This window comes from Macrobrachium nipponense, chromosome 45, assembly GCF_015104395.2.
Source record: "Macrobrachium nipponense isolate FS-2020 chromosome 45, ASM1510439v2, whole genome shotgun sequence".
Classification (NCBI taxonomy): Eukaryota; Metazoa; Arthropoda; class Malacostraca; order Decapoda; family Palaemonidae; genus Macrobrachium; species Macrobrachium nipponense.
The window spans coordinates 12,162,011-12,175,257 of NC_061105.1; the positions used below are offsets into that span (position 1 = coordinate 12,162,011).

The window sequence follows — 13,247 nt, forward strand, 5'->3', positions numbered from 1 at the left end:
TAAACAAACTTCTGTAATCGAAAGATATGATTCTGTCGGACAAATAGCATATATATTACGTTAAATAAATAAGTAAATACATAAATAAATATATTTGGTTAAATAAATGTAGTTATCTATTTACGTAAGTATGTGGGTCTTTGCATGAAAAAAAGTAACCAAAGAAAACCTAAAAATGAGGAAAGAGAGAACATCCCTCAATTAATCAAGCCTCCAGTCCACTCTTACCTTTAATCCGTGGATGATGTGATTACAGTGCTCCTGCGACACCTGTTCGGTGATGGAGATGACCAGGCCCTCGTATCCGTTGTCCCTCAACACGAGGTCACCGTCCGTGCCAATGACCTGACCCATGTAGAGGAGAACGACCAGTAACCAGGCGAAATGGAAAATGCGGATCCTGCTTCTATACGGCATCGCCATTGTCATTGTCCTGTTCGGATTGATTCGTGGCATTTTTGAGTCGTCAAGAGACGAAGAACTACTGATGGATCGCCGTCTGGGAGTCTCCTTTAGAAAGGGTTCATTGACAGCATATAATAGAAATTATAGGTGGCAAATCATCGAGTCTTGTCTCTCTCCTGCCTCAAATGATCTTATTGTAGTGTCCTCTTTTTTTTTTTTCTATCTCATTCTCACATTTTCGTTAACAGTAATTGCACCGAGGACACATGACCTGTAGATTCCGGGTGGTGACTAGGACACTCATAGTTGGCCTCCCCCTGTATCACATGTTGCTTTTGGGGGATCTCGATGAATTTAAAAAAAAATAATACATATATATATATAAATAAAATCTTTTCCGTACTGGTTCACTCACGTACAACCACACACATAAAACACAAATCCTCGAGAGGGGTTAAAACTTATCTTAAAATAATTTTTTTTTAATAAATCTTTCGGAGTGTTACGAGCCTACTACTAGATTCGGGAATCATCTATTTCTCGGCGAAGCCATCATATTTATTCGTCTGGGCAAGTATTTTAATTTTGAAAGCCACTCTATAAAGCTCTATCGGGGATGATGATGATGATGACGGTCCGATACCCGTTCGCGCGAGAGGTTTGAAGGGGATTGGTTACTGGTACAGGTGGTGGGGTTTCAGGGGCGGGGGAGGGGATGGGAGAACTACGAGAGACCGCGACGACGTCGTGTACCGATGCTTCCACACATCCAGTCGCCACAGAGGCTCCGGCCCAACTGCCAACTTGCTATTGAGATCACTGGTTAGTCTCCTCCTCCTCCACCTCCTCCCCACCCCAAGCTATCCAAACCCCACCCCCCCTCCCCCCAACACACACGGCTCTCCGTTCCCGCTCCTACCTGGAGAGCCAGACACCCGTTTCGGTCCCTACACTCCCTTCTCGCCTCCCTACGATACTCCTCTACCTAATGCCCCTCTCATCTACGCCTCCCAACTGTTGGAACAAATGCCACAGATCCTCCCTCCTCCTCTTGTTCGAGCCCACCACTTCCCGCTCACTTACTGGAGCCGTGGCATCCGAAAGACAAAGCAGAAGCAGAAGAAGAAGATGTACTTTGGCTCCAGTAAAAGAAGACCGATCTCCTACTAAAATAAAGAAGATGAAGAGGAAGAAGAACTGGCATCCGCAAGACGAAGCAGAAGAAGAAGATGAAGAAGGACTTTGGCTCCACTAAAAGAAGCCCGATCTCCTACTAAAATAAAGAAGATGAAGAAGAAGAAGAAGAAGAGGAAGAGGAACTGGAAGCTCGCTCATTCACATGCACGACGTCCAACAGATGCTGAAGCGCTCCTGCGGTGCAGTTGCTGCTCCTGCAGCAACTGAGGCAGTTGTAATTTTACAGAGGCTCAAGCCATAAACTTGCGGTCCTTGGAAGAGGCCGAGAGGGTCCCTGGAAGTCCCTGGAATAAGTCCCTGGAATAAGTCCCTTCATGATGTAACCGAGAGAGAGAGAGGGGGGGGGGGAGGGAGGGGGTGGCACGGGAGGTCCCGTGTCATTCCAGGAGAAGGAGAAGATGAAGAAGAAAGACCTTAGCCTCTCCGACGAGTCTCGCGAGAGACGCGGCGAAGGAGAGCGGAGCCATCAAGATCACACACACACACACACACACACACACCTGTAGGGACGCGCCAGCGTACGTGTCTGGGGGCGGCATATGCTGCTTGAGGGGCCGACCACTCTTGCTCGCAGCCACCGAACGTCGAGTGTAGCAATGCCTAGTTTCGGCGGGAGCTCGATGCCCCGCGGGATGACGAGGAATGGCATCGCAATATTCACACCCCCCCCCCCCCCCCACCCCCCCCACCCCCAACCCCACCCCTGGACCCCCGCCCCGGCCTTTTCTCTTCCCGAATTATGACGGTGCCCAAAGTCGCAGTATTCTAAAAATGTTTCGGGGAAATAGCGGGCGATCGTAAAACATACTAAAATAGTGACTGTTTAAAAAAAAAAAAAAAAAAAAAAAAAAAAAGGGGGGGGGGGGGTTGGGGGGGGGGAGCAGAAATATTGACATGCTACGAATGTTTAATTTAACGAGAGGGATATTTAGTCACTAAATCTTCGAGAAGTAAATGGAGGTTTTACTCAAAGAACAAATTCGCAAAATATTTTTTTTTTCATATACTTCTAAAACGATTATAAATTTCAGAATTCGACTGAAACGAATAAAAATCGACAGAAAAGAACATAAAGGATTACGGAGATTTTTGTACGCGTATTAAAAAATAGCCATGAAGCTATTACGGCAGAGTTTCTCGATAAATCATGACCTTTAACTTGAAGAGAATGACAGCGAATTGACAGATAAAACTTACGTATTCTTTATTATTAAGTTTGCCAAAGAAAATGGCGGCCATTCTGAAAAAATATTAGATAAAAAGGGCAGTAAACAAATCGATAACCATGTAAGTCAAGCAATGCCTACTCGCTTGAATTTTTTAAAAGTAATTAGAATTATTTAAGTTGGAAAAATAAATCCAACTTTGAACAAACACATAATAATGTATAATAAATAAATAAACAAAGAAACATATATGTACATATATATGCATATCATACACACACACACACACACACACACACACACACACACACACACATATATATATATATATATATATATATATATATATATATATATATATACTATATATGTGTGTAAGTATAATACATCTATATAATATATACTATATATATTATATATATATATATATAATATTATTATCTATTATTATATTGGGTGTGTGTGTTGTGTGTGTATACATATATACCGATATTTTATTTTAACATTAACAGCACTGATCAAAATCCTTGTTGGATTGCATTATGGATGAGCTTGAGTCAGAGCAAGGAAACTTATTAACCCAAACTATATATCTGCTGCTAAATCTTGAACGAAATCCACAATACCTACACCAAAAACCCAGTCAGCAAACGATGTCCAAAAACAATATATATATATATATATATATATATAATACTATATATATATATATATATATATATATATATATATGTGTGTGTGTATGTATGTATATATATAAAATAAATATATATATACATATATATATATATATATATATATATATATATATATATATATATAATACGCTACTATATTAATACACATAGTAATCCAGAAACAAGCCGAATCCGCGGTCAAATAGCACGGGCGAAACGTATTAACGCAAAAAGTATCTGCTTCTAAAACTATATATAAGTCGCAAGCAAGCAAGCAGCGCGCATCTCTCTCACAGTTAGGTAGCTAGGTAGCCTCCCTCGCCGTAAAAACCCGAAAACAAAGATGGAGAGAGAGGGGAGATTCCCCTCTTAAGTGAGGCGGGTATTTTTCGAAGAATCGAACCAGTTTGTTAAGTGCAACTGCTAGGACACGGAAACTGCAATTTGTTCAGATTCTAACTCGGTAGCTAATTCAAGGCGGTAGATGACGAACGTACAGCAGCAGCGGATGTGTTTATTTACGTTTGCCTTCTTGTTTATGACATTGTCATTTCGTCCTTGTTTATGCAGTTTGCTCTTTCTTCGACGATCAATGGTCTTGTTGTCTCAGGTCAGTAGTTCACGCGCCAGATGTGTAATATGAATAAAGCGCATTAATTTTCTAAGATAGCCAGGTATTTCATCCATACATATTCATTTTTCAAACAGCAAAAGTTGCCTTTTGTATCGTAAAAAGTACAAATGAATGAAATAATCTTCGACGAAACAAGAACTTCATCTCAGGATTGGCAATCCCTTGAAAAGAAAAAAAAAAAAAAAAAAAAAAAAAAAAATAAGAGCTGAATCAGAATCAATAGTAAAAAAAAGTAAATAAATAAATATAACGTCAGTCAAATGACCAAAGAATTTGTCATGAAAAAATCGTTGCTGTAATTCCACAGCGGCCATTGTTCTCAAAGTCCGAGCAGTCTATTTGCAAACTGAATTAGCGCCTTTGATAAAATGTCACTCATTCTTTGACGTACTGAGAATAATATAAAATTTGATTTGCGCGAAAATCAAGCCCGAAACCAATTATAATAATTTAGAGTAATTAATTTCCTGTCAATATACTACTCGACATGAACGATTTTGAGATCACTGAAATACTACATCCAACCTTCGTGATGGCTTTTTGTTTAATTTTCCCCTCTTATTAATATATATATATTATATATATATATATATATATATATATATATATATATATATATATATATATATATATATAAAGGTTCCAGACGAGATATTGTATCGGCAATCAGCAGGGTCCATCAAACACATAAAAAGTCCATGGTTTATTACAAAAAACGTTTCGCACATAACTCAGTGCATCTTCAGTCTGTAAAATTAAAACATACTCATTAAAAATATTATAAATAACATTAAAAAGTAAATAAAAATATCAAAAAATTGAAAAACTTAAGAATTAACTTTACTTTAAAAAACCATCACAAGAATGTTTCAAAAGTAAAAGAGAGACCCAGTGCCTAACAACCTGTTAGAGTGGTGGAGAAGGAAGAACGAATGACCAAGACTGCAGACCTACACAAGACTTCAGTTATGCTAGATATAGAGGAGCAGCAGATACGTTCGAGTTTAAAGACGGAACCAGCCGTTTAATGTATAAAGACTCAAGGGTGGTGAGGTAGTTACTGTGGCTTGTACCACCAATAATAGAAAAATGTTTCTTATCACTTGAATCCTGCATATGGACGCATGGTTTTCCTAATATATTAGAGAATTCAGGTTTGCTAATTCTCTGTCCCGTTCTGAAACTATATCCCAGGTGACTGCAATATCTCATCTGCAACAACCTTCGGCAAGAACCAACATAAATACCGGGACATCCCGGGCACTTAAATTTGTAAATAATATTGGATCTCATGAAGGTCGGCAGTTTATCTTTGTGGTTGAAAAATGTGCAAGTCTTAAGAAGATTGATAGGATAAGATAAGTGCATATTAAGGCAGCCAAACTCTAGTTCAATAATGCGTTTCAATTCACTTAAGAAATTATTATCTGAGATAAAAGGGATGGTAGCGAATAGCTTCTTCTTTTCTACGTTGTAAGAGGGAGTTGGCTAAAGAATGTTTTTTGACAGCAGTCTGTTAATAATCTTATAAACCAAATTTTCTGGATAAGAGTTCTGCGAAAAGAAACTTACTAAAAACTCTATTTCATTGTGAAAAAGTGACCAGCTTGAAGAGTAACGGATAGCCCTGTAAACCATATTGTAATGGAATTCAAATTTAAAATTCTTAAAAACCATGTACTATAAAAATTATTGGCAAGTCCCGTGTACGATTTTTTCCTGTATACCGACGTGGTAAATTCTCACCATTATCTCTACTGACTCTAATATCTAAGAAAGGCAGAGAGTTGTTACTTTCATTTTCCATAGTAAATTTCATATTTTGATGTTGTGTGTTGATGTAATCAAGGACATCTTACTTTGCCAGGGCTCTTTGAATAACACGAAAGTGTCATCGACATATCTTCTATAGTATGTGGGCTTACACACATCTGGGCAGTTTGTTAAAAAAGTTTCCTCCAAAGAAGACATAAAAATGTTCGCAAAAACAGGTCCCAAAGGAGAACCCATAGCAACTCCATCGACCTGCGAGAAAAGTTGACCGTTAAAAACAAACATAGAGTCTTGCACAGCAAGCTCAAGAAGCGTCTTGAAGAGTTGTCTGTTAAAACCATTAAAAGTTACATGATCTTCGTAAAAAATTTTATCTAAAATAATTTTAATAGTTTCGTTTAAAGGAACATTTGTAAAGAGAGATTCTACATCAAAACTGGTCATATGAAGATCACCATCCTGTAAAACTATTTGTTCTTGAAACTCATATCCATTTTTTAGTGTGAACTGGTTATAAGCAAAATCATTAAGCAAAGTAACAAGAAATTTAGATATTGAATAAGCTGGACTATTGTACGCTGCCATAATAGGTCTAATGGGAACACCATCCTTGTGTATTTTAGGGAGACCATATAAAATACTAAATGAAGAGCCTGTTACTAATAGTCTTTGGTAGGTGGCTTCATCTAAAATACCCTCATTTTTCAATTTTCTTAAGAATCGGTTAATTTTATCCTCCCTCTTATATATTTCTAAAAAATTTGGTTCACCGAGAGACTGAAATTTGGAGTTATCTGCAATGATGAGATTAACCTTATCAATATATTCCTGCTTATTAAGCAGTACAACACCTTACCTTTACCCTTATCAGGTCTGCAAATGATCAGATCTTCACGTTTACCAAGATTCTTTAGTATATTCAGATCCTCTTTTTTAAAGAACGGGGTCCAAGACACTTTCAACTTCGTATAGGTCTTATGCAGCAAGAAAGATAATTTATGTTGTAAGCAACTTAAGTCGTTAACCAGATTCAAACCCTTGAGTCTTTGAAACAGCATTTCAAAAGGAAAGTAAAAATCAGCATACTTAGGTCTGTAGGAAGGTAAACAAAAATCAAGGCCAAACGAAAGTAAAAATTCTTCCCTCTTAGAAAGCACATAATTGGAAAAATTAAAGATACAGTAATTTCTATTATTAAAGTTAGGAATAACAACACCTAGCGCTTTTAGTTTTTTTGATGTCGTGTTTGTACAGATGAAACAAAGTCATTAACAAAACCCATTGATAGCTTTCGGTACAAAAAGCGATCAAACGAAAGACAGATCTTGAAACAACAGTTTACATAATTGACAGACGGTGGTACGAGTATTTTCAATAAATCGCTGTTTCGTCTCGATCTCCTTCTTCAGTAGTTCGTTTAAGGCGCTTTTGTAGAATTCGGTGTGATAAAGCGATGTCTTGTAGAGTTTGACGAAACAGCGATTTATTGAAAATACTCGTACCACCGTCTGTCAATTATGTAAACTGTTGTTTCAAGATCTGTCTTTCGTTGATCGCTTTTTGTACCGAAAGCTATTCAATGGTTTTGTTAATGACTTTGTTTCATCTGTACAAACACGACATCAAAAAAAACTAAAAGCGCTAGGTGTTGTTATTCCTAACTTTAATAATAGAAATTACTGTATCTTTAATTTTTCCAATTATGTGCTTTCTAAGAGGGAAGAATTTTTACTTTCGTTTGGCCTTGATTTTTGTTTACCTTCCTACAGACCTAAGTATGCTGATTTTTACTTTCCTTTTGAAATGCTGTTTCAAAGACTCAAGGGTTTGAATCTGGTTAACGACTTAAGTTGTCTTACAACATAAATTATCTTTCTTGCCTGGCATAAGACCTATACGGAAAAGTTTTTGAAAAGTGGGGGTCCCCCCCCCTTTTCTTGGACCCCCGTTTTTTTCTTTTAAAAAAGGGAGGATCTGAATATACTAAAGAATCTTGGTAAACGTGAAGATCTGATCATTTGCAGACCTGATAAGGGTGTAAAGGTGTTGTACTGCTTAATAAGCAGGAATATATTGATAAGGTTAATCTCATCATTGCAGATAACTCCAAATTTCAGTCTCTCGGTGAACCAAATTTTTTAGAAATATATAAGAGGAGGATAAAATTAACCGATTCTTAAGAAAATTGAAAAAATGAGGGTATTTTAGATGAAGCCACCTACCAAAGACTATTAGTAACAGGCTCTTCATTTAGTATTTTATATGGTCTCCCTAAAATACACAAGGATGGTGTTCCCATTAGACCTATTATGGCAGCGTACAATAGTCCAGCTTATTCAATATCTAAATTTCTTGTTACTTTGCTTAAATGATTTTGCTTATAACCAGTTCACACTAAAAAATGGATATGAGTTTCAAGAACAAATAGTTTTACAGGATGGTGATCTTCATATGACCAGTTTTTGATGTAGAATCTCTCTTTAGCAAATGTTCCTTTAAACGAAACTATTAAAATTATTTAGATAAAATTTTTTTACGAAGATCATGTAACTTTTAATGGTTTTTAACAGACAACTCTTCAAGACGCTTCTTGAGCTTGCTGTGCAAGACTCTATGTTTGTTTTAACGGTCAACTTTTCTCGCAGGTCGATGGAGTTGCTATGGGTTCTCCTTTGGGACCTGTTTTTGCGAACATTTTTATGTCTTCTTTGGAGGAAACTTTTTTAACAAACTGCCCTGATGTGTGTAAGCCCACATACTATAGAAGATATGTCGATGACACTTTCGTGTTATTCAAGAGCCCGTGGCAAAGTAAGATGTTCCTTGATTACATCAACACACAACATCAAAATATGAAATTTACTATGGAAAATGAAAGTAACAACTCTCTGCCTTTCTTAGATATTAGAGTCAGTAGAGATAATGGTGAATTTACCACGTCGGTATACAGGAAAAAATCGTACACGGACTTGCCAATAATTTTTATAGTACATGTTTTAAGAATTTTAAATTGATTCCACTTACAATATGGTTTACAGGGCTATCCGTTACTCTTCAAGCTGGTCACTTTTTCACAATGAAATAGAGTTTTTAGTAAGTTTCTTTTCGCAGAACTCTTATCCAGAAAATTTGGTTTATAAGATTATTAACAGACTGCTGTCAAAAACATTTTTTAAGCCAACTCCCTCTTACAACGTAGAAAAGAAGAAGCTATTCGCTACCATCCCTTTTATCTCAGATAATAATTTCTTAAGTGAATTGAAACGCATTATTGAACTAGAGTTTGGCTGCCTTTAATATGCAATCTTTATCCCTATCAATCTTCTTAAGACTTGCACATTTTTCAACCACAAAGATAAACTGCCGACCTTCATGAGATCCAATATTATTTACAAATTTAAGTGCCCGGGATGTCCCGGTATTTATGTTGGTTCTTGCCGAAGGTTGTTGCAGATGAGATATTGCAGTCACCTGGGATAATAGTTTTAGAAAACGGGACAGAGAATTAGCAAACCTGAATTCTCTAATATTAGGAACCATGCGTCCATATGCAGGATTCAAGTGATAAGAAACATTTTTCTATTATTGGTGGTACAAGCCACAGTAACTACCTCACCACCCTTGAGTCTTTATACATTAAACGGCTGGTTCCGTCTTTAAACTCCAACGTATCTGCTGCTCCTCTATATCTAGCATAACTGAAGTCTTGGGTAGGTCTGCAGTCTTGGTCATTCGTTCTTCCTTCTCCACTCTAACAGGTTGTTAGGCACTGGGTCTCTCTTTTACTTTTGACACATTCTTGTGATGGTTTTTTTAAAGTAAAGTTTAATTCTTAAGTTTTTTCAATTTTTTGATATTTTTTATTTACTTTTTAATGTTATTTATAATATTTTTGAATGAGTATGTTTTAATTTTACAGACTGAAGATGCACTGAGTTATGTGCGAAACGTTTTTTGTAATAAACCATGGACTTTTTTATGTGTTTGATGGACCCTGCTGATTGCCGATATATATATATATATATATATATATATATATATATATATATATATATATATATAAATATATATACATGTGGTATTCTAATATTGTCTCTCCGCCTACTACCCCTTATGATTACAGCCTACTTCCATATCGACGAGATCTCTTCCATCCATCGAACGCTGCCATCATCTCCAAGTTGAGGATGTTGTATCCTGGGACACCTCTTCAATAGGTAGATTTTCAACAACAGATTAAATTTCCCTGTCACTAGATTTCAACGACTCTCATGTCCTGATATATCTCCTCTCTTATTCCAGAAGTGTATTGAATTGAATGTAGGAATTACGCCAAAAGCCAAGCGCTGGGACCTATGAGGAGGAAAACCTCGCCGTTGCACTCTGTTAGGAGAGGGTGCAAAGTAATATGGAAGAAAGACGATGTGAAAGGAGGTACAGTAAAAGAAACGAAATGGGTTGCAGCATGAATAATGCCAGCCCTGATTACCAGTGATGTAAGGAAAATAAATAGTACATTCATTTTTGCATAAACGAAGCTAAAGTAGGACATCTGGATGTTCAAAAAAAAATTCAAGCGAGGTTCGAATCCCAGTTAACAAGTCAGATGGTTTCCTTATCGTGGCCTGACAACATACGTGTCACCAGTGCATCTGATTTCTTTACGGTAGGTTGCCAGTGCGCGATAATGAAGCCTTCAGGCCAGCTGCAAATTAAACATAGAATGTTCGAATTTGCTCCAAACCCCGCCCCCCCCCCCCCCCCCAAAAAAAAAAAAAAAAAAAAACACTAATAATAAAAGACATACATATGCCAAACTTTTAGCCACAGTGACAAGTGACATGCGCACGGATCCAGCATACCAGACAAGTGTGAATTTCCTCGGCTTATATTTACCGAAACGACTGCAGTCTCATAGCTGCGTTGCAGCACGGGGTTTCAAGGAGTAATTACGAAGAACAGTCGCATTAAACAATCTGGACACGATTAAATAATGCAAGGCGCAGGCAAACGGACTATCTAATCAACAGAGCGACCTTTTAAAACTTAGCTTTGCTCGATAGGTAAAGGTGAGCTTCTACTAAAGAGCCGGTTGGAAAGGCAGTATGAAATAGACTCCAAAATTCCAGGCATCTGGTATATAGTTTCTGTTCTCTCTACGCGATCGCGAGGCGGTTATATAAGCAAGATTTGGGGTTCGTATTTACACTAACACATACACACACGCACAAGCACACACACACACACACAACACTCACACATATATATATATATAAATACGTATATACATGTACATATATATATACATATGTGATATATATATATATATATATATATATATATATATATATTATATATATATATATATATATATGTGCGTGTGTGTGTGTAAGGTATATTCGATTGCACTCGGAGGTGGCTTACATTCTATGGCTGAAACTCACCCTTTGCCCCTTATCATCTCGAAATAGCAACGAACTCCGAAATATTCATGTAAATCCTTGCGTCGCTCCACAAGAATAGTTTGAGTCCCTGGATATTCTTCGTTTGTAACCCATTCATTCTAAAAAAAAAGAGAAAAAAAAAACATTCTTTCATCTTAATCTTCTCCCAACTCTAATATATCTTAATACTAACCAAATGTGTCACTGTCCATTCTTTTGAGAACAAAATTCTTTCATACTAATCTTCCCAAGCTCTTACAAATGCTAATATTAATAAGAAAAAATTTAATATCAATACTAATTCGCCTGGTAAATAACATGCTCACTGAATATTCGCCATGTCTTTGCCTGTATCACGGATTTAGGCTCCTCCCCGGAATTCTTCGTAACGAAAATACGGCTGCTTCTTTGAAACTCCAGGGTTGAATGCAGGAGACAGCAGGTGCTTCTGACGCGTCTTAATAATAGATGATATATATATATATATATATATATATATATATATATATATATATATATATATATATATATATATATATATATATATATATATATACTATATATATATATATATATATAATATATACTATATATATATATATATATATATATATACTATATATATATATATATATCTATATATAGATATATATAAATATACATATATATATATATATATATATATATATATATATATATATATATTAAATATGCTATATATATATATAATATATAATTATAGTATGTATGTAGATGTATGTATATATATATATATATATATATATTATATATATTTATACCACTTAACTAGCGCCTCAGTGGCCTGGTCGGCTTGGTGTTGGCCTGCCACCTCGGTGGCCGCGAGGTCGATTCTCAGGCATTCCACTGGGGTGTCAGAAATGTGTATTTCTGGTGATAGAAGTTCACTCTCGACGTGGTTCGGAAGTCACGTTAAGCCGTTGGTCCCGTGGCTGAATAACCATTGGTTCCATGCAACGTAAAAATACCATATATACAAACAAACAACAAACCATTTAACCAACTGGTAGTTAGTCCTGTATATACTGGAGAATGTAGGCTGAAAGGGTAACGTTCGTACTCAGTTTAAAGGGAACTTTGGAATTATACAAATTGGATATAAAATTTAGGCCAAACATTGAATGACCTATAAGGTCATTCAGCGGTGGGACCTATGAAGTCATTCTGCGCTGAAAGGGAAATTGAGAGTGAATAGGTTTGAAAGGTGTAACAAGAGGAAAACTTCGCAGTTGCAATATGAATATCTATTTGTTAAGAGAGGGTGGGAAGTAAGATGCAAGAAAGAGAATATGACTGAGTTACACCAAAATGAATGAGCCGAAAGGACGTTGCAATGAACCTTAAATAATTCCTACAGTGCACCGCATGAGGTGTAGGCAAGAAAGAGCTCAAAAAATACATCCAAAATATTATGAGGCTGCACGGCATATAATTATCTCGAAATTTAAAAAAAAAAAAAAATTACTAAGATTTTACAGATTACAAGGTAGGTGGAATTTCAAACAATGCTGAGATGTAGTACTTGAATCAGGTGGTAACAATTATTTTCTAAAAGAGTTTATACGTGGATATCTATCTTTCAAGCAAAAATAAAGCTCACTCGTCGTTGTACAAGTGACTGAGTTTCAAATAAACATCAAGAGCACCTCAAAACATGTTTGTTTGTTTGTATGGTGTTTTCACGTTGCATGGAACCAGTGGTTATTCAGCAACGGGACCAACGGCTTTACGCGACTTCCGAACCACGTCGAGAGTGAATTTCTATCACCACAAATACACATCTCTCACGCCTCAATGGAATGCCCGAGAATTGAAGTCGCGGCTACCGAGGTGGCAGGCCAAGACAATACCGACCACACCACCCAGGCGCTACCTCAAAACACGGGACAACCCAAAATGTTACGAAAGATTT

General features: G+C 36.6%; 1 protein-coding gene across 1 annotated transcript in view; it reads right to left on the minus strand.

The window, feature by feature from the left end:
• The window catches only part of LOC135214379 (calcium-activated chloride channel regulator 1-like), a 457,588-nt gene extending 456,391 nt beyond the window's left edge, over positions 1-1,197 (minus strand). Inside the window, exon 1 of the mRNA XM_064248618.1 lies at positions 229-1,197. Within this exon, the coding sequence (XP_064104688.1) occupies positions 229-456 (228 nt within the window). The 5' untranslated portion in view covers positions 457-1,197. The remainder of the gene's footprint in view (positions 1-228) is intronic.
• Positions 1,198-13,247: the final 12,050 nt, after the last annotated feature.